This window comes from Chanos chanos, chromosome 2 (genome assembly GCF_902362185.1).
Source record: "Chanos chanos chromosome 2, fChaCha1.1, whole genome shotgun sequence".
NCBI lineage: Eukaryota > Metazoa > Chordata > Actinopteri > Gonorynchiformes > Chanidae > Chanos > Chanos chanos.
Genome location: NC_044496.1, coordinates 42776874 through 42802617, shown reverse-complemented (window position 1 = coordinate 42802617; position 25744 = coordinate 42776874). Strand labels below are relative to the sequence as shown.

General features: G+C 39.3%; 1 protein-coding gene across 1 annotated transcript in view; it reads left to right on the top strand.

Annotated features, from left to right (window-relative positions):
• The window catches only part of si:zfos-2326c3.2 (mitogen-activated protein kinase kinase kinase kinase 4), a 42209-nt gene that overhangs the window by 6804 nt on the left and 9661 nt on the right, over positions 1-25744 (top strand). The window contains exons 3-23 of the mRNA XM_030793355.1: positions 4318-4374; positions 7477-7602; positions 8080-8190; positions 8851-8941; positions 9493-9623; positions 9865-9919; positions 10338-10416; positions 11127-11302; positions 12384-12456; positions 12820-13027; positions 13873-14004; positions 15803-15868; positions 17512-17685; positions 18615-18764; positions 20057-20188; positions 21410-21477; positions 21613-21692; positions 22745-22839; positions 23341-23453; positions 24009-24099; positions 25099-25278. Coding sequence (XP_030649215.1) covers positions 4318-4374; positions 7477-7602; positions 8080-8190; positions 8851-8941; positions 9493-9623; positions 9865-9919; positions 10338-10416; positions 11127-11302; positions 12384-12456; positions 12820-13027; positions 13873-14004; positions 15803-15868; positions 17512-17685; positions 18615-18764; positions 20057-20188; positions 21410-21477; positions 21613-21692; positions 22745-22839; positions 23341-23453; positions 24009-24099; positions 25099-25278 — 2388 coding nt within the window. The remainder of the gene's footprint in view (positions 1-4317; positions 4375-7476; positions 7603-8079; positions 8191-8850; positions 8942-9492; positions 9624-9864; positions 9920-10337; positions 10417-11126; positions 11303-12383; positions 12457-12819; positions 13028-13872; positions 14005-15802; positions 15869-17511; positions 17686-18614; positions 18765-20056; positions 20189-21409; positions 21478-21612; positions 21693-22744; positions 22840-23340; positions 23454-24008; positions 24100-25098; positions 25279-25744) is intronic.

Genomic DNA, 25744 nt, shown 5'->3' with positions numbered 1-25744 from the left:
ATTAAGTGTCTCTTCAGTACATCTTCCAAGGCTATTTAAGGTCTTTATTGCACTTGGGAGGGCTACATTTTGTAGTGATAATGCATGGAAACAATGTTACTGTTTCTGAGCTGTGTAAATCTCTCATTGTCTATCAGGATGAAAGGAAATTTTTGAGTGATAAGTTTGAGTAAACAGTTTGTTCACAATGTCTTCTGTTTTCAGACTTAGCACAGAATGTAAGCCCTTGTCTGTGGTAAAATCAGGTCATATTCAATAGCAGCGTCCTATGATGAGATCATATGAAGTCTCCAAGAGCTATTACGGGCATCATATACTCATATACTCAAGCCCTTAGGAATTCATAAAAAAATAATTCTGTCATTTGAAAATTGATATTTTATATTACTTCTAGGTCTTTTTCAGTTTCCATTCATAATTTTGTCTCCTTTTCTATGTGTTTCACAATTTAGTGTATGTATAAATGAACCCCCCCCCCCCCCCCAAAAAAAATAATTGATGACCAGGGCATCCATAGAGGTACCATCCTTTTATGCCACTAATCTGCTTTGAGTCTGCCTTGATCTGCCTCTGTCTTTATCATCCTAAGAGTATTGTGATGAATCTCTGTTAAGCAGAAGTTAGAAATATCTGGCAGGAATCATAGGTGACAGGAATTAAATGGTCTATGATGACTCAATCTGAAGACACAAATTCCGCAACTCTTTCTGTGATTCCACAATTACATTCTATTATATTCTGGTGTCACAGAAAGTAGCTTACTCGTGAGACTCCTGTGGACACTTTGTTTTTGTATGAGGTCATTTTCTGATAGAAATCCATTTTTTGGGGGACAGTGTTTCCTGTTTTTGTCTTTGTCATACAACACAATGTGGTAAGGGAGTGATGGGCTTCACAGCAGATCACGGAACACAAGGAAATCCCCTCTCGACAGAAATATCCTCTGCAGTGACGACTCTCCCAGTGCCTCGTGCTGGGGATCTAGGAGTTATCGGTAAATGGCACAGTTTCTGCACTGACCACAGTATGGGACTAGTCTCACTTTCCTATTTACACAGTCCTGTGGTGTGCAAAGTAGCATTACATTTAAGCTATCTCATGATAAATGCACTTTCCAGGCATTTTTAATACCATGTCTCCATAAGGTCTCTGAGCAGAGGTCATATCCAAGTGTTTGATCTAAATGACTGCTTCATGCCTTATTTAGAAACAAATTAAGGCGGATGATAAGCTACAGTAAGGCTGAAATGTGAATTTCACTTGATTAGTACTTCATAGATGATTTTGTTGAACACTTTGGGACTCCTATGGTTCTTCTCAAGCTGTGTGTGTTGCTTGAGAGGAAAAGGCAGGAAACTCGTGTTGACAAAGCCCTTTCCTCTCCCTGGATCTTGTTGGAGCCTCTTCTTACCAACCCTGACAGAACAGCTCTCACATTCTACAAGCTTCCCTGCACACTAAATGTAATACTCCTCAGTATTGCATCAGTGGCTGCATTCAATTGCCTTTGTGCTAGTTTAACCCAATTCCGTACAACTGCACAATGACTTCAGTAAGACTTGGAACCACCCATTGTAAGAACACCAAGGGACCCTTCATGTCATGACCTTGTCTTAAGCTGTATGCTATGATGTGCCACTATGGATTTGAATGCATGGACCATGGGTTAATATTGCTTTTATTTTGCTGTTGCAGGCTTGAGGTACTATTGCTTGATTAGCAGAGACTTTGGGGTCAGGTTTTGTTGTGTCAAATGAACTGTCAAATGAACAAAGAAGCATTTAAAGTGCACGTACATTTTAGCTAGATAACAAATTGCATGGAAGTTCAGACCAGTGCTCTAATCTTAATCTTATTCTTAATATTTAATCTTAATCTTAACTTAATTTTAAATGATGGCTGTTCCTATATGATCTCCACTTATTGGTTTTACATCAGTTATCATGAAATATGATGATGTATAGCTGGTTCCAAACAATACCTTGTTCTACAGTCAAATCCATACCAAAATATCATATACAGATAATGTGTAGGTTAGGACTGTTACCATGCTGCTCAAATCTGACTTCTTTAAGGGGCAGTCCACCGCTTGTCCCAAAACCTGGCTGCTTTCCCAATTCAGTCTAGTACAAAGGGAGATAATTAGTCTCTTTATTGCCATTGTGTAATACAACTGTTAAATCACTGTCAAACCACCCAAGACAGTCTTCAAACTTCTTCCCTGTTCTTTTATGAATAAATAAATTGCACATTTTTTATTCAGTATTCAAGGCGTTGAATTTTGTGTAAAAAAGCTGAATATTTGTAACCTTTATCAACACTTTAGGCCCATGTTTCTTCACCTCATTGTCTGTAACATTACACAGGATTGAGTTGCTTCCTCTGCCATTTAGGGGAACTTATTTTCACAGCCACAGGTTTTATAAAATCACTGGGCTCAGTTTCTGTCACCCTGCCATTCTTAGCTTGTATTATGTATCATCTTAGGAATAATAGTACACTCATTGTATCCATTCTGCCACATTAGTTACTCAAATATATGACACCTGTCAAATTCACAAATGTACTTGCAAAATAATGGTAAACTGCAACAGGCCAACATCAGTCTACCTCAGCTCACAGTACCGTCATTGAACAGGGAAGTGAACGTCATTCATGGCGAGAACAGCCACGTATGCTGTATTTGAAATGTGATTGCCACACACAAATGTGAATATTGCTCCTTTGATTGAGGAAAAAAAAGGATATTGACTCATATTTTTTTCTGAAATTCAACATCCCCCACCCCACTCTTTTTATCCCACGGAAGTCATATTGCAGAATTTAAACCTCTTAAAGGTGTTGCATCATCTCATTATTTCAGAATGTTGTTGTGAAATCTTGAAATTGACTCCATCCTATGAAATCCTGGTTTTCCAAAGCAGATGTTTTAGAATTAAATATTTAATTTGTCTTTTTTATGTTGAAGGTAAACATAGCATAAGTAACTTAAGTTAAAAGCATATTAAAGCAAGCATTGGATCTACAGAACGTACGGCATCGGGAAAGAGTGGCTGATCATGAGAGATTCTCTAGTGTGGGAAGAGTCGCTCGATTGACTGAGCTAAAATAGGAAAAGAAACAGGGAACGGTACAATTTTAAGGCAATTGAATATCTCGGTGTCATGAACATGGTATGCCACAGACTACTCTAAAACTCCATGGACAACAAGAGCCATTTTTCAAATAAACAAACAATGGGGGCTAGTCTAGTGAGACATGCAATGCCTCAGCTGGGTTCCATGTACCATTTTCTCCCAACACATTTCAGAAATAATTGCTTTAAAACTGAATGTACACACCACTCCTCTCCACAGGTTCTGACACTAACAACATTTTCAATTTTGCTATGCCCCCCACCCCCACTTCTCCCACCTTCCCCTTTTCACTGCTGAAATGAAACCAGTCACCGTTCTCAAATAGAGAAGTAGATTAATGTTCCTCTCTTTCATCGTATCTCACCTGAGTGCTTCACATCGCCATAGGCAGCAGGTCCTTCTCTCCCTTGTGGTTAACTGTGCATGAGTTGTAGTGAGAAAGAACCTCATAACTTTTTTGAGAGATGGCTTTATTGTTTCAGTCTCCATTGTTTGCCAGGTGAAGCTTAACAAAGCTTCATCGTAACCACTGAACATCCATAACACGCTTAGCGTTGCGTGTTTTATGATGTCTGTTTGATGACGTTGTTTTAAAAGACAGTGTATTTGACGTCAAAAAAAATCTCTAACCGCATAGGTTTGTCAGGAATGTTTGTTGAGCTCATGGAAATAACCAATTCAGTGATGACACTTCAGCTGCATTTTTCCATCCCTATACATCAGTCCGTCAACTAATTTTTGGTTCCCCATCCTATTTTTGCACTTATACTGGTTATTTCTTTGGTGTAAAAATGAGGAAGAGTATCACAGTAGTTCAGAAAACAGGACAGACATACTAATACTAAGCATTATCCCTGTTTTGTTGTAATTTTACATTGAAAAGCTCACAAAAGCTGAAAAGATATCATTTTTTTCATCTCAGTTTAATCTAGACATGGTTTAATATAGGGTTAATATTTTAATTGTGGTCGTGTTTTGGTCATCATACTGTGGATCCAGAGAGGGCCTATTAAATATGACACATTTCCACTGTGCGTCAGCCTGGAATCAGTCTGCCAACAACTTCTTTAGACCATAAGTATGACGTGCATTACAGTGCATGTTTTTTTTTTTATGAGTTTGGCAAGATGGTGACTAAGGATCCTGCTGACTTGATTTTAACGTCCTTGTCTTTTGACAGGGCCGGCATGTCAAGACAGGACAGTTGGCTGCTATCAAGGTCATGGACGTGACAGAGGTAAGATCTACCTTATTGTTCCATCACACTTTGCCCCAGAAAGCGATGCTGAGTGACATAAACAAGAGACACAACCATGTTGGTGACTCTTCAAGTTATGAAGTTGCAGAGTCAATGCAGAGTTTCTTCCTCAGAAGGAATTTTACAGCAGGTAAATGAGTCAGCACTAACACAGTGTAAGAAAGGTTATTATTTCCTTTGCTGTCAATCACTGGTGGTAACACTGGAAGTTGTGTTTGCTCAAGGAAAGTTCAATCATCTTGTCCCCATGGGGCAATAAACCCATTCGGAGATGAGGCGAAAGTTGGCTGATTTTGCTCACCTTCTGGTCTGCCACAAGAACAAAGACTAGTTTTATTACAATATCTATATGTACATAGAAGATTTAATTGAATCTCATTTTGACCTGGAGGCATGTTTTAACTCTGGCACACAAGAAGAGGTGGATCAGCCTTATCGTAGTCCTCCTCAAAGTCTCCTACACTGACAGTGTATAAACTTTATTATTTTTGAAAACTGAAGGAAAAAAGAGTGATGGAAGAAGCACAGCTCCTATATATTTTTGATATTATTTGAATTATTTTCGTTAGTATTTCCATTGGGTATTTGGTTCTCATAGCTCCTCTGCAATGACCCGAGAGAAGAGAGATGACACAGGCAATCACATTTGGTGTGTAAAAGTTCAGTGAACTTGTAAGAGAGTGTGTGTGTGACCTCTAGTTGCAACATACTTTTACCCTTTGTTTGGAAATGTCACACAAAAAGTTTACTGAAAATATCAACACTGTCTGTGGGGTACCAAGTGCAGTTACACACAAGGATAAGCACTGTAGTCAGCATATACGCATGTAATTAAATCAGTGCAAATATTTCTTCAAAGGAGCCTGAAAATAAGTTGACAGTCACACGCTGATATCACTGTCGCCCGAAGTCTTCAGACAAAGACTTCTTTTGGAACACAAATGCTTTTTCCCGTTTCCTGTCCCCATGTATTGTCTGTCTGCCCTCCCTGATAATACTAGGAGATTTCCTGTAAAAATTAATTGCACCCCAGTGCTGCAGGCTTCCTACCAGCCATGACAAAAGATCACCTTGGTCACCTGTCCATCCTTCACACAAATGCCTTTGAATCCGTAGCAATCTGTGAGCTACACATTGGAGATTCGTGATCACACAACAGATCTGGTGCCATATGTGCTGCTTTGCATATAATGGCTTAAGTCAGGTTTTGGTTTAAGGGGTAGCTTACCTCAAATCAGTTGTTAAAAAAAGCTTTACATATATTCACCCCTGCACAGCATGGTTCTTGTTCTGCTCATTTTTGAAAACGGTTAAGACTGAAAAAAAGATGAGTTGACTCTAGAACAGTATTTGGAGCATGGTCAGATTATTTCTCTCTTTCTCCCAGGGTGACTGGGTCATTTAGGGGCAGCTGGCCAGGCCTTTCAGAGAAGGAATGCTCTATGGGTTTTATTTAAAGGGAAAGTAAGATTGAGTTGTTATGTCTCTTCCCATCTAGGACAGAGGGCAGTGTGTCGCAAAAAGGTCGCTTAGCTCAAAGGGTCAGATGTCTGTCTGAATGGTCCTGGTGTCTTACTCTGGGTCAGGAGTCATGGGAAGATTGTTTGCAAAAGCTGCACAGAGGCTATTGTTCTCGTCCTGGTCTGAGAAATGCATTTCTACTGCCTCGAAGGAATCTCAGACTTGCGAGTTTTACTCCACAGAGGACCCGAGAGTTCACTACAACTCAAAACAATGTACTACATTTGACATGTTTCTTAGTGTTGTAATATCTCTTCACTGAATAGATGCATGGACAGATCAAGCACACATGGAACAGACGATATTCAGTCAGGTGACCAAAGATATGCCTGACAATAATACATTCCCTGAACCTTGTTCTATGTTTTCTGCACTGTAGTGCTGGATCTGGTGCATCAGCTGTGGTGAGCCACTGTCTGTGCTGCATGACCTTGGCCAGATTCATTATTACAACAAATGTTTTATATAAACTGCATATATTACAATACATCTTGAGTAGTGAAGAAGAGGACAAGCAAAGCTGTTTCATTACAATGTCTATTTATTGACAGTTTCACCCAGTCAAAGCACACTGGTAACAAGGCTTGTTCTCGATGTAAGCAGACGGAAGTTGAGGTTTTCCTAGCAGGAAAGAATGCGGGTCACGTTACAGACTCTGGGAATATAGATACACATAGGCGACATCATGGGCCTCATACACAAACAAATCAATGCAAGCCTGAGACAGATCTCTGGAAAACTAGAAGTTCTGTATTTAGTAACTGTTGCCAGCCAGTTAGCCATGCATTATTAAACATTCTCTTTATCAGATTAATGCATCCATTGTGAGATATTAGCTTGCTAATGATGCAATGAAGTTATGCTTTGAAATAGAAAGCCGTGGTGCACTGGCAGCTGGATAGCTATAAATTAGCACTTACAAGCAATTCTTTGATCATATATTTATGGCAAATGAAGGTCAATAAGGCTTCAAAAACAACACTTTCTCCCCTGTCACCCAATCCAAGTTTAAAATGTAATCTTAGCTCACCCGTTGGCTCTGAAGGCCTCAAGCTGTTTGAGTGTGAAAGCTGTTTTGCTTCATTCACTCATATGCTCACATATGTTTATGTCAAAGCAAAACTGTAGGGGGCTTTGGGGCTTTGGGCCTTTTCATTACATGCATTTCACATATTCAGCATAAGGTTATACTTAATCTTACTCTATCCTCAAACGATACAGTGTTGTGAACTAAATTTAGGCTGAGATTGATATTTAACTAGTACATCTGATTGTCTTTAGTACACTGATGTCTAAATCTTGTGTCCCATGTACCATAAACTTTGGAAGCAAAATGGAGTTGAGGTTATTACACCGTAATTCACAGAAGTTCATGACATCTTTTCTGTGCTGTTGTCTACATTGTGGGTTTGTATGTCTTTGACCTGAAAGGAATACAACCTCATGTCTGTTTTTCTTTAAAATCACTGAAATATATTACTCCCCCGACTGAAATATGTAGCTTTCAGATCCAGCTGAATTATACGTTTATACATTGTTCTTTTTGTTATGTTTGATTAGGAGGAAGAAGATGAGATTAAATTGGAGATAAATATGCTGAAGACATATTCTCATCACAGAAACATAGCTACATACTATGGTGCTTTTGTGAAGAAGAGTCCTGCAGGCCAGGATGACCAGCTGTGGGTAAGTGGTCCCTGATCCCCCCCCCCCTCTCTCTCCCTCTCCCTCTATCTCATCCTCTCTTTCTCTCTCTCTCCCTCCCTCTCTCTCGCGCTCTCTCCCCCTCTCTCTCAAACTGTCAACTGGAAACGTAACACAAAAGTCCATCAGCAGAGGTTCATCAGGGTTTCTTGCTCTCTCTCTTGCAGACCTTCATAATGGTGTATTTCTGTTCTGCAGCATGTCATCTATTAACACAAAATGAAAACTACTGTATGTAATTTAATGAAATGTGGAAATGTGAAATTTCTCAAATGTCGCAAATGATTTTTCTGAAGTAATTACATAGCAATGTAGTATATCGTTTTTCCAGCATCCTTGCTTTGCACTCCTTGAACATGTCCCAACATGTCCCATGTCTCCTGATGTGCATGTGTGGGATCTCGGGGTGATTGTCTGACTCATTTCCTGTGTTCTGTCTGGGACTGGCCCCCTCTGTAGTTAGTGATGGAGTACTGTGGAGCAGGCTCCGTCACAGACCTGGTGAAGAAGACCAAAGGGAACTGTCTGAAGGAGGACTGGATTGCCTACATCTGCAGAGAAGTCCTTAGAGTGAGTCCTGACTTCCCATATGGCTCCTCCATGCTGACTTACCCTTTTTTTTTTTTCGTTTTTGTGCTGAAACTTTTTGTACAACAAGAGCTCACCTCCAAGCGACCATTTTAATTTTAATCCCATTTTTCTTGTAATTGTTCACCTTCATAAACTGACTACTCAAATAATGTTGACACAACCTGAACAATGTGAATGATGTTAATTGTTTTTATGGACAAATGAGTGTGTTTTTGTGGTGCACCTATTTCGATGAGCCGTCAAATTGTTTGGAGAGCAGCACTGACGAGGCATATTTACTTTGTGAATCTACCCTAAAAGCAAAAACAAACTTTGTGCTTGGTTTATTTGGACTGCTTTGACAGTATGGACATACCCACACTCTGTGGTTGGAAAATCCCAAGAGCTGACTGCAGTCATGTGACTGGGTCCTCACATGGTATCACCACCGTATATGTTTCATGTGTGCATATGTATATGTTCAGCCCATCCATATGCCTGGTATATGCGCATGTTTTTGCTAATGTTGATGTGTGTGTGTGTGTGTGTGTGTGTGTGTGTGTGTGTGTGTGTGTAATTATGTATGTGTTTGTGTGTTTGTGTGTGTGTGTGTGTGTGTGTCTGTATGTGTCCTCTTTACTCTTATATATCTCCTTTCAGGGTCTGTCTCATCTCCACTCACACCATGTGATCCATCGTGACATTAAAGGGCAGAATGTGTTACTAACTGAGAATGCTGAGGTTAAGCTGGGTAAGATGGCACAAACAGAAACAATACCAAGAGACATTTCCTACTTTGTTTTCTCTGGTAATATATTTTTAGTTGTGGGTTAAATGTAAAAAAAAATGAAAGTAAGAACTGTTGAGCTGTGAACTCCCCCTTTAATTATTATTCATATGCTGCCTAAACATTTATATAATTGTTCATTCTAACAGCTATGTAAAACATATTCTGGGAAGCCATAGACAATTGTGATAGTGTTTGTGAAATGACTGTAAAGATGTGTTCCTGTATTCTCTGTTTGCAGACTGAGTTGTGTAATATTGATTATCGCCTGTAATATGTTTATTCATAACAACATAAACGGCTGTTCACTGAAGGAGGGTTGTACAAACTCTCCCTTACTCTCTCTCTCTCTCTCTCTCTCTCTGTGTACATACATACATACATATGTACATATCCATATAGATATATGTGTGTGTGTATATATACACACACACACACACACATATATATATATGTACTGACATACTTGTGTGTATAGAAAGAGTCTGTTCTGAAGCAATATTTTGTGCTTTCAGTGGATTTCGGTGTGAGTGCCCAGCTAGATAGGACGATTGGGAGGCGAAATACATTTATCGGCACACCCTATTGGATGGCACCGGAGGTTATCGCCTGTGACGAGAACCCCGACTCCACATATGACTACAGAGTGAGGAAACTAAAAGACTGAGGATAATACATCATAATATATCAGAGATTATTAAATGAACAACAAACAAATACAAAATAACTGCTCTTGCTATCTATCTGTCAATGTTAAGTTCTTGCTGAGCAGTAATAGGTTGATAAAGGACTTAAAATGATGTGTCTTTAAAATACATTATCAGTGCTCAGTATTATGTGAAGTGCTTAGTTCCACTTGTTTGTTGTGTGTATTATTTCCCTCATAGAGTGACTTGTGGTCTCTGGGTATTACTGCTCTGGAAATGGCAGAGGGAGCTCCACGTGAGTTTGAACTGACCGCATACAAGTACACACACACACAAAAACACAGCTACAGACACACACACGCAAAACACAATTGCAGACACGCACAGAACTCTGCTTACTATACGGGGAATTTCCATTGACTTCCATTTTAAATTCCAGAAACATTTTGGGACTTTTTGTTTTAACAATAACAGATATATCTTTGTTTAAACGTGGGACATTTAGCATAAAAGGTCAGTGTTCTCAGATAGTCATTACTTTGTGGGGACAATCTAAAACACACTCTCACATGCCACGCCATGTAGATCATTAGAAAGATAATATGCCTATATAGCATGTATTGTCATTTGGGAAAATAAAGACTAAATCATGTCAGGTGTTCCGTCAAACACTGAAAGGACATTAAAATGAAACTGTCTGTATTTCTCTATAGCTCTGTGTGATATGCATCCAATGAGAGCCCTCTTTCTCATTCCGCGTAATCCGCCACCAAAACTCAAGTCCAGAAAATGGTAAGGAACCTCTTAAATACGCCAGACAGTTAAGTTAACAATATATAGTTAAAAATGGACTTTTTAAATCTCACATCTCTAGATAGCTTCAGCTTTAAAGCTATAATGATTATAAAATAGTCTGTACACAGCTCTGATCAAAATTTGGATCTTAAGCATGCCTTAAAACTGTTGTCCCCTTCAGGCGATGTATATATATACCCCTAAATATTTTAAGATGTCCTCTGGCTCCTGTTATGAACCATTTGCTCTAGTTGTAGCTACATCCCTATAATTGCGCAGAAAATTACAGCACTAAGGTCAATGTGCATTGTGGATGTCCAAGGTACTCCCCATGGCACTTTAAACATTTCCATATTGTAATGAAAGCTGTGCTGACCTGACTGTGAATCTTTATTGGCCCTTTTTGTTTCATTTATCTTTCACTCACAACTATAACTCATGGGTAATAAGGCCTGTAAAAGAGTGCTATTTTCATGTGCAATCATCCTTTTTGTAAATTAAGGAAATGACAGTAATTTAACTGAAAATAAAACAACTGTGCGGACCGGGGCTCTCTTATTCATACATGCCTCTAGCCCATTTGTTGGTCATTCATAAAGCATGATGAGCTGGTTCTGAACACCGAGAGACAGTCATTCAACATTAATGTGGGAGCCGACTGGGTCTCAGAGACTGTAAATGTCTGAGAGTGTTTTCTCCTCGTGAAGGTCAAAGAAGTTCCATACATTTGTGGAGAGCTGTTTGGTGAAGAACTACATTCACCGCCCGTCCACCGAAACCCTTCTCCGACACTCTTTCATTAAAGACCTACCTAATGAGCGACAGGTGCGCATCATGCTTAAGGACCACTTGGACAGGACCAGAAAGAAGAAAGGCGAGAAAGGTGAGAGGATTTACATTCTCCTGTTTGAATAGCATTGTTAACATTCCTCATTGTGGCTTCGGCTCGCATTTGGTCCTTTGGCACTTTGGTCAGCCAGATTTGCCCATAAGAGTGAATTACGCTTGTATTTTGTTATAGATCATTTAAGGACTTCTCTTAGTCAGCTAGGCTAGCATGTGGGTTAGCTCATATGTTAATGGAAAAGGAATTTAGGCCAGAGTGATCCCTCGGTGCACTGTGAAAATCCTCCTGTTTCCTCCACCCACCACAAAATGACATCCTTTCAGTGAAATTCCTCCATGTCTCTCTCTTTGCCAGTTGGCTCTGTGTTCTTCTGGTCAGCCAGACTCGAGGACAACCCTTAACCTAAATTGTAACACTAGAAGATTCCTGTAGCTTAGACATGACATGGCTTGTTGGCTTCCTTTCATAACCAAATGTAAACTGCAGTCTTTCTCTCTCTCTCTCTCTCTCTCTCTCTCTCTCTCTCTCCCACTCACTCTCTCATAAGGATACTGAACAAATTCTAGGATGTTAGCTTTTCATAGTTTGCATTCACAAATCATTATGCACAATTGTGTTTTCTTTGGGGCCCCAGGTCAAGTTTTCTTTTTCATGTGGTATAACATAATGAAAAGCAATTGAAGGAAATAGCCTACAATTGATATGGTGGCTTTTTATTTCCCTTTCAAATGGAGAAACACAGAAGGAATTGGGGAGTTAATATCATTCCAATGTAAATAATTTATCATAGAATAGCGGACAATCTTTGTGGTATATGAATGGTTTAGGGAGTCTTAGCTTACTAAAGAAGAGACATTTGTTGGACACAGGTTATTTTTAGCTGTATGCTATTTGTACTTTTTGTGTGAGGAGTAGAGTTTAAGTAGTAGCATGTATGTAAGCATTTCACTTCAAAACTATTAGGAACATAAACTGGGCCCTTCAACTTATCAAGCTGATTTCCTGTCAGCACAGTATAATCAGCCAGCAATGAATATTGATTTGGTTTAGCGATGGCATGTTTGACTCATGATAAATCATGATTTCTTGATCATTTATGTCTCATTATTGATAACAGAAGGTACAGAGTATGAATACAGTGGAAGCGAAGATGAAGAAGATGAGATGAATGAAGATGAAGGTGAACCCAGGTACGAATACATTGATCACTCTCCGTCAAAGAGCCCAATGAGCTAAAGCTTAACAGTCACAGTGGTGTTCTCTTAAAATGGCTTACATATGTTACATAACCACATACTTGATAGGACCATTCAACCATAAATTGGGTTCTCAGTGTCCCAGTATGTCTGAATTCATGTACTCATAAGCAGTGACACGACTGCATCACCAGATGCTCCTACTTCTGTGTTTTGAGTAACCCTTGTGTGCCTCATGGCATTAGCTAAGAAAACTTCTCGCATGCAGTCTGGTTTGCCCGTGCATGGATGTGTACCATCTTTCTGAACATCTCCATTCAAGATTAAGCTTATACTAACTCGGCTCTGTCTGCACAGTTCCATCGTAAACCTTCCTGGGGAGTCCACACTAAGGAGAGAGTTTCTCCGGCTCCAGCAGGAAAACAAGAGTCGATCAGAAGCCCAGAGACAGCAGCAGCTACAACAGCAGCAGCTCCGGGACCAAGAGAGGTACAAAAAACAACTGCTAGCCGAACGACAGAAGCGGATAGAACAGCAACAGGAACAGCGGCGACGCTTGGAAGATGTATGTGTTTTAAATTGTTATATTCATGTATATGTCTACGTATAGCTGTTGTGTTCATGTGACACAGTGTAGTTACACAAGCATGTGTCCATGTCACTGTGACTTGTCAATCATACTGTATCACCAATTGATATTCAGTTGGATTTTCAGCATAATGTCACAGACTCAAATCAACTAGGTGACCCTTAAAGTGATGCCAGAAATGGGAAACCATTTTAACCCATAATAAGACTTATGTCATGGTAATTGATTGTTTTATGTCTGGCAAAATACTACAATTAGTGAAATCAGTGTGCTATGTGTCAGAGTGGTAACTTCTTTGATGAATTACATTTAAGTACGTGCTCTTACTCAAGTGATGGAATCCAAACATTGTTGCCCATCACAGAGCTGGGTACTGTAGTTCTGCACCATTTACATCCTTTAAGATACATAAGGTTGAGCTCATTTGTTTGTGATATTGTATGATGTAATGTACATGTGATGTACAATAAAAACTGCAATGAGAACCCTTTTAGTTACATGGCACAGTGCCCTAACCAATAGCAAAACTAAGTTAACAATCATCAGTTTTGTAAGTAAATGTTAATTAAGCTGTTCTTGAAAATGAAAGTGATCAAGCAAGTTCCTAAAAGTGGAAACATGTTTAATAAAGAAATATTATTGGAATAGGGTTAAGGGTTTATTGGGTTTTAATATACCACAGCTTAGTTGGCAAAAGTTCGGGAGTTTCCAGACAATTATATGTGGGAAATGCCATAAAACCGTGTTTCTCTCTCTCTATCTGTGTGTGTGTGTGTGTGTGTGCACATGCTTGTGTGTACGGGTGTGTGTGCACTTTCCAGCAACAGAGACGGCAGCTGCAGGAGTCTGGTTTTCAGTGCCCAGAGCTGCAGGAGATGAAATGGAGGGATGAGACTGAAATTAACGAGAGATGTGTATTTGACGATAGGAGCAAACGAAACAACAAAAAACAGGTAATGAGTGACAAAATACATCCCCCCTGATCGTCTTCCTCCTTAGTGTGAAATTAATTAGAAAAATTATGAATCTGTATTCAGCAAAAAACAATATTCAACATAAAATCAAGGAGACGTTCTTTATGATAGGGCCTTTACCAGTCAAACATTTTCTGGTTGAATTGACTGTTAATTTCATTTTCCGTTCAAGATATATACAAGTTGAAGGTATATACAAGAATATGAACATGTGTATACATGTTGGTGGCAAAGTCATGCTTTCTCATACTGGATTTGCTGAGCTCATCATTACCATCCAGTACTTACATAACTTGTCTTTGACATAAATGACTATTGAGTGCTCTGTCCGCTACACATTCTATGAAATGTTTTTGACAAGGGCAATGTATTTTTAATGTGTGTCATAATTAAGATTTTATGTGTGTGTGTGTGTGTCTGTGTGTGTGTGTGTGTGTGTCTATGTGTCTGTGTGCGTGTGTCTATGTGCGTGTGTGTGCACACCTAAAAAAACTGCTCATATGCTTTGGAGATAAACTGCTGATAAAGCAGTTTTACAAGCTTTTTTTTTTTTTTTTTGCTTTTATGCATTTTATGCATGTGATAAAATCCACTACGCTTTCAAGTTTTATGATTTGAACATCATAAACATTTCCCATACTATTTCTTCATATTGCAATGCTACCATATAGGTATTATTATGCATGGAGATGTTTGAAGTCATGATATTTACAGCCTTATTAATATTTGAACTATGGCAAGAAATTAGTGAGAATTTCAACATGTATTGAAGTCCTCAGTAGTGTTGTGTTTCAATTAGGCTGTCATTCCAGCACTCAAGTGATAAGACTCATATAGCTTTCTGATTCAGCATGGGACAAGCACTGGTCCTGACTGAGTGTGAGGATATAGCATTCATTCAGATCCATGTATGGAGAGAAAATGTTAAGAGTCTGTTCAATGTACCAGGGTAAACCGTGGGGTAAAGAGAGACTAAGATCATTCTCTCTGCTATAGGTGTTTATGTATGTATATGTATCTGTGGTGGATTAAGATGCTGTGTGTGTGTGTGTGTGTGTGTGTGTATTCACCGTGTGCTGTGTACATGGTCTCACGAGTATGACTCAGTAGCTCTAATGGATTTTGACAGGGTTCTGGAGAGTGGCCCAGACAGTAATTAATTACAGATGGCCACTGAACCCTCCTTCCTGTTATGTTCTCCTGCTTCAGCTGTGCTACATACGTGTACATGAATTTATCTCTAAATGCAACACATATAAATGAACACCTTTGACCTTAGAGTTTTTACCATTCCCCCTCATTAACCATCTGTCATAATTAAAACATAGGTTAGCCTTCATACTCAAATCTATAAAGCATATAAAATGCACGCAACCTAGCATTCCGTTGCTTTACGTAAAATCAAATCATGCTTTATGACTTTTCACCAACGTTTCACCGGTAAGGATAAAAACTACATCTTTGAACATGCAGTAACATCTTTCAACATTTGTAGACTTTAGTTCTTTGAAGGCCAGCATTTAAACTAAAAAAGCTCTTAAGATGATACAGCTCTTACTGTACATAATGATATCCTTATTTACTCTGTCAAGTCAGTCAGTCTGATGTGGACAGACTTTCTGAGTGAAATATTTAAAAGAGGGAGGTTAAGAGTCTTATGCAAGGCTGCAGACACTGAATATTTTAGATTTTTTCTCTGAATTTCCATCATTTGGACTTCAGGAGTGGCATAGCACCACACTCTTAACCTGTGGTTCTGCTCTCCTCGAATCCACAGCACGAAGACCCCACCAGACAACGGACAGAAGTGGGATCACGGCCTGTGGTTCCTTTTGTTGATCAGGTAAAGACTTGGATTCGTAGCCTTGAAATGAATGTATGCATGAAAACCGTTTTCATTTTAAATCAGAGAAATTCAGAAATGCTGAGGTGTTCAGGCAGGCTGAGAAGGTTTGTTTTGTCTGGCACTGGAGTGCAGTTCGAGGACATTGAGCCAACTGGTCAAACGATTGTTTGTTTTTAGCGTGTTTACTTAGAAAGTATGGCTGTGTTATAGTAAAAAAGTGCTCTGTTTTGACTGCTTTGGTTAATTCGTCGCTACAGACCTTGGTGTTATCACGTTGGCCTCTTTTAGCCGACCGTACCAGGTCCAAAGGCTATACACTATGAACGCTTTTGCCCCCCAGCTTTTAATGAACTTAGAGAAAGAATGAACTCACCAAGGGCAAAAAAATGAATATCAACATCTCAGTCAAAGCAGACATCACACCATTAGTGACTTCTGTTTTGCTGTCTAAATAGAATGCTAAATTTATGTATTGTTCTTTAAATTGAGCACATTGTCTAGGAAGTCAGCGGCAATCATTTGGAAAAAAAAAAGCAGCGTATTATTTCATTTTGTTTTATTTTTTTGTTTTTGTTTTTTTTGGTTTTTTGGTTTTTGTTTTTTTTCTAGCTTTGTTTGGTTTGGTTTGGTTTGGTTTGGTTTGGTTTGGTTTGGTTTGATTTTGATTGCCCTGCCCCAAGAAAGAATCCATAAGATTCCACAGAGGGCAGTAAATGGTTTTGATCAACATGAGGAGATCAAGAACTACAGTTTGTCATTAGAGTATGTAAGTCTGTCTTCTAGTTTGCATGAGAAAGCTACTGCATTCTTGAAAGCTGGGAATCTAATGGATTATTTATGCGCCTTGATACACAATATCCCCATTGTAAACATCACTCTTGAACCCCCAAGATAAGATTCCTTCGCTTCATCAGTTCTTAAAATAGACCACAGACCTAGGAGCAAACTTCTCTCATAAAATGATAACAATTTATCATCATCTCTGTCACTGTGGGTTAGTCAGAGTTTAAATGCCTTATTGTTGTACAGATCAGAAGTTCAGTCATTTTTCTTGATAAATGTTATTTTGTTTGAATGACCATACCACCATAGTGTGTGAAAGAAGATGTCTCCTCCATGTTGCTGAAAGTCTATTTTTAATGTCTTTGCTCTTGCTAAATAATGTGCTTTAGTCAGTTTGTGCTTTGACTTTGCTGAACAAATGGACTTGTGTGGCATTATGTTGGTTTGCTTTTTTATATGTATGTGAGGCCACATACCAGAAGAGATTATATTTTTAAATTTTTACAACTAATGTGGTCATTTTGTCAATAAAAAAAGCTAATAAAGCTAATAAACCTGTATTACTACAGGCATCCAGTAAATATTCACAACATCATGAACCACGATTTTAGTGAATGGGAGGTAGCCAAAATGTCTGTATCATGAAAAATGGGAGTTCCCTCAATCTCAGAAATAGTTTCCTTCAATCACATAAATAGAAGCTCTCCACAGTTAGGTCAGAATGAAACAGCGACCACGTTTCAGTTAAATTAGAGGTTCTGAGGCCCTCCCGGGTGGATGCCAACAGTGGCTGTCCGGTACTGTCGTTGGGGAGGGAAATAAGGATGAGCACATGGTGTGTTTGTATCATTGTGTAGCGGAGGCCCGAACCACAGCCTCAGCAGCAGCAGGGTAAAAAGTTCCACCGCACATTGCCCAAAGACCAGACGCAGCTGCTTTCGCTTCAGCACGACCACAGGCACAAGCAACGGGAGCCACAGAAGGCTGCTGGTGCCACGCCTAACTGCCCCACCAATAGCCAGCGCAAAGTGGTAAAGCCTCTGCCAGTTCACCTTTTGCTGCTTTTCTGTGTCACACACTGTGAAAAGACATGCTGAGTCTTACTGTGAAAAGGTGTTTGGAAAGATCACTGTGTATCCTGCACATATAGAAATAATTTCGATTTGGATTTTTACGTGGAATATTCTAGAACCTTGGCAGGGGCAAAGGGACTGCTAAAGGTTTTTTATTCATGCTTTTTCTTGATTGCACCAGAAACTTGGATATAAGTGGGCTACAAAGAACCTATTTAACCAAAATAGTAAAATTTACTGAAACAGTCTTTATCTAAAGCACAAAAATGTATTGGTTTCCTTATTTATGCCAATGTGATAACAAATAGTGGCTAATAAGCTAGACTGACAATTACTTTTAACTGTATTGTTTTTGCTGATTATTGCTGTGTGATATTTAATATTGGTTTCAGTATTTATTGAGTCACTATTAAATAACAAAAAACACTAATTAGATGAAAAGTCAGACTGTTTGGGGGAGTTATGTTATTCATTGACATGTGTATTCAATTTTGATGGTTATAGGATTTTTGTCAAAGGACACTTTGGTGAATTTACTTGGTCATTGGATTTTTGTGTTTGTATTTTAAGTTTTGACATTGATGGTGCATTTTACAAAAAGGCTGTGATGTTTTGGCAAAAACACGTTTTTTTAGGAATCATGCAGGAGCTGTTTGAAATTCTGTATTCGGAACTGCATCCAAACAATTGAGAAAAACTCTGACAGCATGTGATATCTCCAAACACCATTTCACAGTTTGATGCCTCTGTCGCCAGCAGTTCGGTGGCTACAAAAGGCTGTCTCTTAACAGTGTTTCTTTGTTCGTCTAGCATTTTGTCTGTTCAGTCTGTTTATGCTATATGATTTTGTTGAAATAGTATGAAATTATTTCCTCACACCCACTTAGATGGAGGACAAATTGCGATTGTTGGACAGTCACCATGCCAACCTGAACCGAATAGCTGCAGGGTTGCCCATACATATCCAGTCTAGGCTAGGCTCTGGAAGCAACTCCAGTCCCTGTACTCCAGCTCTGCAGAGAGCAGCCATTCACCAGGTAAAAACCCACAGCACCAACCGAAAGGTCCCTCCAAACCTTAAAACCCTTAAAAGATTATCATGAACAATATGAACGTTTGCTAGCACTTGAATATTCTAGAGTACAGTCTGCGTTATTCGCACTGTTAAAGCTCAACCTAAGACCACCATGAGATATATGTTTCATGTTAAAGTGATGATAAACATATCACATTTAGTCTCCGTCGTGGTGTTACAGCACAACGGCATGGTCCAAAAGCAAAGTTAGACAGTGTTCTCAATGTTGTTGAAAATGTATTTTCTTAGGAATTTTAGTCATGCTTCTTTATACATTGTGCAAGCTTTATGGCGAAACTCTACAATAATACCTTTTTAGGCGCTCTTTGCCTATTAATAGCCTGGTAAATAAAGTACACAGGGTTCTTAGTAATAATCTTTTAAACTAATAATGAGGTCCCAGCATTGAAGAAGAGACAGGGCAAAGAATTCTCACCAAAAAATATAAGTCTTAATGGAGTGAGAGACCTGCTTGGGGAAATGTCTCACAGCTTGCTATGAAACTTCCCTCCCTCTCTCAGCTTGCTGAACTAATATCTATGATTAATTGCTTTTCTCTGATAACTAGCAGAGTTCCTTCAGGGTTATTGCACTTCCAACAAAACATCTTGTAAAAAAGCCATTTTTCCAGTACATGTATATGTGTTTCTTTCATCAGTTTTGATAAGTGCAACAGTTCCAGTGACGAGTCACACTCTCATCAAGTGTGTGTCTGTTTGTCAAATCTGGCAAAAATCATATGTCATTCAAAGACAGTGCTTTTTTGTGGTTCTCCTTTCTAATCTTGCAATTTGTTTTTCATAATGTTTCCTCTTTTTGTTGTTCTGTTGCTGTTCTGCTGTTTTTTTTCTGATGCAAAAAAACCCCTGCAACATTTGTGATGTTACAACTTAGTATCGCATGAGTGCATTTACAGAATTACAAGTATCACTCAAGAGGCGTAATTCGTTTGAAATATAGTCCTTTCGGGTTGACAGTGATTCTTTTGAGAGTTCTTCTACATCCTGTTTATAAACTATCCAGAGTTTTAACAGGATATTCCATCACGTGCATTACATGCATGTTTTAACTGCAATGTGTGGCTGTAAAAACATATGCGACCTTTCATAGTGTGTTCAAGCATTAGTTTGTCTACAATTTAGCCAGTGCCCACTCTGGAAAAGACACCGAGGATATGACCACGTATTCAGTGTTAGCTTTTTTAATAGCTTTGGGCTGTTACTGGACACAAACTGGAAGTTGTTTTTTTTACAGAATGCCAACCTGCGCTCTAGCCGAGAGAGTCAGCACAGCAGCTCCCTGTCGGACATGGCCACCACTCCCGTGTCTCCCACAGCCGATGATGTTTTTTGGGACTTCCCGAGTCCTGAGGAGCACCCCCCCAAGGTTTGTCATCTGTTTTTCTTTCTGAGGTCACACACAGTTCAAAATGACATATGATTGCAAAGGCATGCACATTTATGAGCACACCTGCACACACACAAACACAAGCAGCAACAGAAACACATACAAGGTAAGGAAGCAAGCAAATCCTGAATTAATTATGATTTGTTCAAACTTTTATTCATTTTTACTTAAATTTGCATGTACTCAAATTTACTAAAGTGCATGTGTGCACATTTACACGCATACTCACATTCATACACACATACATACACACACACTCACACACACACGCACATACACACACACATAAACATACAGACGCTCAGTTTAACTTCGTAAAAGTGTATGCACGTTGGTCTGGAGTTTTAGGGAACAGGATGTTGTGTGTGTGTGTGTGTGTGTGTGTTCGTGCGCGTGTGTCTGTAAGCACGTGCATGCATGACTCGGGTATTAAGCACTGGGTTGGCATTGCCTAATACCTGCTGTGACACCATGAAATCTCTATTGTGGTGTGACTGTCTGAGTGTGTTTTCAATAAACCCTCTCTCACACAACGTTTGGCAGCGCCCCCATTGAATGTTTATGCATATCCTAGGGGTACATTCACCCAATCCTCTTCTGATAGGGAGCATATGCTCTCCATTCCTCAGAACTGTTTGCAGGTTATGCTGTTGATTTCTGGCAAGGAAATGACAAAAAAAAAAAAAAACAGATCTGCAGTAAACATGAGGCTAAGCCACCTGGTCCTGATAGTTTTAACAACTGCAAGAAAATCCAGTAAAGGTGGTGACACCCAGATGAAACTAGGGGTAAAGACAACTTCCTTTTTCAATGGGTGGTGTCTTCCTTCCTTTCATGTCACAGATGAGTGTAGGATGGAAAGGTCATGAAGAGGTTGAAACCTCTGAGAGGAAAAAAAAATACCAGTAGATTATAGCAAAAAAAATGAATGAACACATAGACAGCGAAAGATAATCACATCGCACAGTTTATGTACATGTTTATGAAGCACTCTCTAAGTTCCATAGTGTTTGGAAAGCACTATTTATTGTAATGTGGAGATGAAACTCTCTCCAGTAACCTAAAAGAAATGAATACTAATATGTTAAGAAATATGCTCATATGTAACTGTTTGTCTTGATACTTATCTTCTAAGTAAAACTGATAAAAATTGTTCTTGCATAATACTTTTTAACATGCCTTTCACATTTTTTTTCCAAGGTTCCTGAACGTACAACTTCAAAATTTTACTCCAAAGAACTCTCAGGCCATTACAGGGCTGCATCAAGGTAAGAATAAAACATGCCTCTGTTCTCTGGGTATGTCAGTGTCACTTTACTTTTAGAGAGTAAATGGCACATGCTCTGTGATTTGATACTAATTTTTACATTTTCCTTTTTCTGTTTTCTACTTATTCACTTCAGTGGAGGGTTTCAGTCTCCAGTGGAGAAAGGGGGAAGGTTCTCATCTTCTCACAGCAGCTCAGTAAGCAGTTCTCAGTCGGGTGAGTGTGTAGGTTGCCAGGCGGATGTGAATTTGTAAGTGTTAAATGGGTGTGTCGTCGAAAAAACAAACAGTAATTTTTTTGTGAGTAGTCCTTTTCATGGTAGTCTGTATTTAAGGATCCATTTCACTCCTACTCTAGCCTTAATGATTGACAGTCCATTTTTACTGAATCTTTAATTGTTATGCCTATTTTTGTGAGCATTATGTACCTCTGAGTTTCAGAATGGTCATGTTCCCTTACCCATTTGTCTGAAGTTTAAATGGCTGTTTTAGACAAACCATTGAGCACTGAGGGCCAAAGTGAATGCTGTGCCCTTAAGAATATCATTTTTTATTTTCTCTGTTTGAGGAAGTACAGATTTAGGTTGGCCTCTGTGGTCGAGAGCTGCTGCTGTGCTGCTCGATAACAGTGTGGGAGAATGGTGCCCTGTGGTGGCCTGAATGTGCACATAGTGCAGTGAACACACTTTTCTGCAGTTAAAAATTAGCGGCCATACGGCACCAGTTTCTCTCCTCCCATTCCCAGAATACTGTGATCTTATGTTAATGAGTGTTTGTGTGTGTGTCTGTGTCTGTGTCTGTGTCTGTGTCTGTGTCTGTGTGTGTGTGTGTGTGTGTGTGTTTACTTGACTGAGACAAGGACATGTGACTGTGATACAAGGTTGGTACTGGCACTGTGTTTGTGTGTGTGTGTGTGTGTGTGTGTGTGTGTGTGTGTGTGTGTGTGTGTGTGTGTGTGTGTGTGTGCACGCGAGCGTGAGTGGATGTGGGTTTTTGTATGTGTGTGGTTGTATGTGTAAAAGAGAGTGAGAGAGAGTGAATGCAGGTACCTGTGCCATCCCACACTTAAAATTGATCTGAATCATATAGACTCCTGGTCAAAGCATTGATTGATCCAAACTGGGCTGGGCATGAAGATTAATAAATACTTTTCAATTTAAAACTGAAAGGAAACAATGCATAGAGTATGACTGTGTTCAGAGGGAACTAAATGTTATTTTGAATATTTTAAATATTGAACACATAACATTCCTTTACTTTTTCTTATAGGTTATTTCAAGTTGGAGAGTCCTCTCCTCCAGAGTCGTCTTCAGCCGTACAAAAAGTCCCAGGATGGATGTCCAGGAGTGTTATTACACCAGCAGGTGTGTTCCTCTTTTGATTGTATTATAGAGTCATACTGTGGCATAACTGTGTTTAGTCATGCAAAGAAACAGTAAGATCTTAACGTTATTCAGTTCTCATGACTGGCCCACTAATTTGAGATAAGAGGTATGTAGTTTGGAGAAGTAATTCTAGTGCAGATTCCTCATTCCTGTGGAAATGCAAGGTATGTCAACAGTGAAGACTAGTGTCCTAGCTTGATTTTTGTGTCCCTGTTTCATAAACTGACTCATGTTTATCTACCAGTCTGATGAGAACCTTTCCTCTTTATGTTAGTGGCAGAGGGCTCAAATTATGTAAATCAACAGCATTTGATTTACTTTGGTTAAAACATCTTTGCCTCCATGCTATTAAGGTTTCATATTTTTTTGTTTTTTATCTGCTTTCTTCAAGTCTCACAGCACACTGTTGATGTAATTAATGAATTTGAAATGGTTTTGCATGATATATACATTTTTTATGAGGAACTCTTTGTCTTTCAGGGCTTTGGCCCTGGGTCTGGACTGAAGTCCAACCTCAGTCCGTTTGTGAAAGCGACAGAGTATTCTTCCTCCAGTGATGAAGTGGGCAGCAGTGATGATGATGAAAAGAGCAGGTGAACCCTCGCTGTGAACTCTTCACTTTGACTCACTCTCTCCACAATGCAGGCATTCATCTTCTGCTCTCTGAAATTCTAATACCAAGACAAGGGGTTCAAGTGGGAGCCACTGCACAAACGCCTTTCACTCAATACAACCCACAGCCAATTAACAAACCAAAGTCAGGCGGAGATCTTGCTAGTGGTGCTTGGGGAATCAAAGGCAGTGTGAAACCCGGTCACATACAGTCAATTGGGTAGAAGATTTTACATAACACAGTACATTTTGTGACACATAGGTTTACTGTACACTCCCAAGGTCACTCAGAAGGTGACTCAACTTTTTTAAAAATAAAAACTATTGTTAAGCATCACAGGAATTATAAGGAAAACACAAACCATAAACTGGCAACAAGGCAGATATCTTTTTTTAATTATCCTAAACATCTTGTGTACATATAGATTTAGTAGGAGTAAAGGTCGTATTTATGGAGGGTATATACCTATGGGTTTGTTTGTTTGTTTTTTTTTTACTTTTATCATGATACGCTCTATCGTATTCCTTTTTCCCAGACCTCCACATAGCAATGAGAAGAACAAGTTTTTCAGAGCAGCTCCTGATGGAATTGTTCTGCAGCCACACCACAATCTGAACCAGCAGCAGGTACAAAATCAGGGACAGATTTACATATCCATTATACACTCATAAACACATTTACACACATGTTTAAATCATCTGGGCCTTAACCCCTCTTATCTATCACAGCACATGTTACTTTATAACAGTGCATGAAAGTTAATAATATTTTGCGTGCCCTCTATCTTTATCAAAAAGGTTATGCATGTGTTGGAGTCAGAGGATGTGATTTTTCTATTTAAAATTTGAAACTTCATCGTGCCAGATGACGAATAACCTTAAGTGAATGAATAAGCTGAGTAACAGTGGAGAAAAGAATGAGTCTAAGAAACGGGTTTTCAGTGTGCGAATATGTATTTGTTCTTCCCGCTGATTTCCCTGCGGTACTCAGAGGTGTTTCCATTTAGGTATAATGTTCATTTCTTGTTGTCTAAAAGCTTTCTCAATGTGCACACTTTTAGCACTACCTCACCCAACTTTAGGCACACCGACACCTCTGTGGGTTACTCTGTCAACCCTTACTCTTGAAATGAGGTCAGAGGCAAGGCCTTGGGGATCAACCGTGTCTTGTTCAGTGTGGTTAGGTCACCGTGGGTGAGAATTGCTGTTACACCCAACAGCATCATAGCTGGCGGAGCCTAACGGGCTAATGCTGAGTCATTTTGAGTGCTCAACCCACAAACACATTTATGCTCTGTGTTTGACAAACACTAGAGGGCACTTTGTGGATGCTAGTCATATAACAAGTTTAAGTTCATGGCCTCATTTCAGTGTACAGTGCTTCATTTCTTAGTAGCTTTTGAAGTATTTTGGTACAAAGTAATAAAAAGCAGAGTTATTCCACAGGGCCATTAAAATGCAAGCATTTGTTGAAAATTTGAAATGTTGCTAATGACTTTTCGGTAGACCCTCTTGACCTAGATGACCACTGGATTGTAAAAGAGGGAGATGTTCAGGTAAAAGACTGGACATGTTATAAATGAATGCAGTGCGTTCTTTAATTAATGAACCTTTCTCCTCTCTCAGCAGAGTGTAGCAGCCCCTAAGGGTGTGTCTCGACAGAGACCCATCGGATCAGAGTCCAGCGACGACTACCTTCTCCCTGATTTACTGCACAAGAGCCCATCTCATGAGCCTATGGGGCAGACCCAGCATGACGTCTCATTCCCCCAGTCCCCAAATGCCCGCAGCCCCCAGTCACCTGATGTGAGTTAATACAGTAGAGAAAAACAGACATTAACTCTTGAGTACACCCAATGTCAAACACAAAGGAGAGAGTACTCTGCAATATTGTGTTCTACTTGCATTAAATTAAGGTACAATATAGACATGATTATCATGGTATTTATGGGTGGTTCAGAATATCATCAAATCAGTTTAACCTTGATTTGTCCACTAGGGGGAAATCCTATAACACTATCATCTAGCAGTGTAATGGTTCACTTTGTTCACAGTTCGGTTTGCACTTTGGTTTTTTGGCCACTGTTCAGTTTGGCTTGAAATAAAATTCCGTCAGTTCAGACGTGAAGTTTTATTTCTTTTTAATTTAAAGATATACAAATTTAAGACAAAAAGAACAGCTTTAATACAAAAAACAACAAGGCAACTCAAAAACTGAGAATGAAAGAAAAATTTTAAGGCTCTTCTTTTAGAAAATGAGTGTAGGAGTACT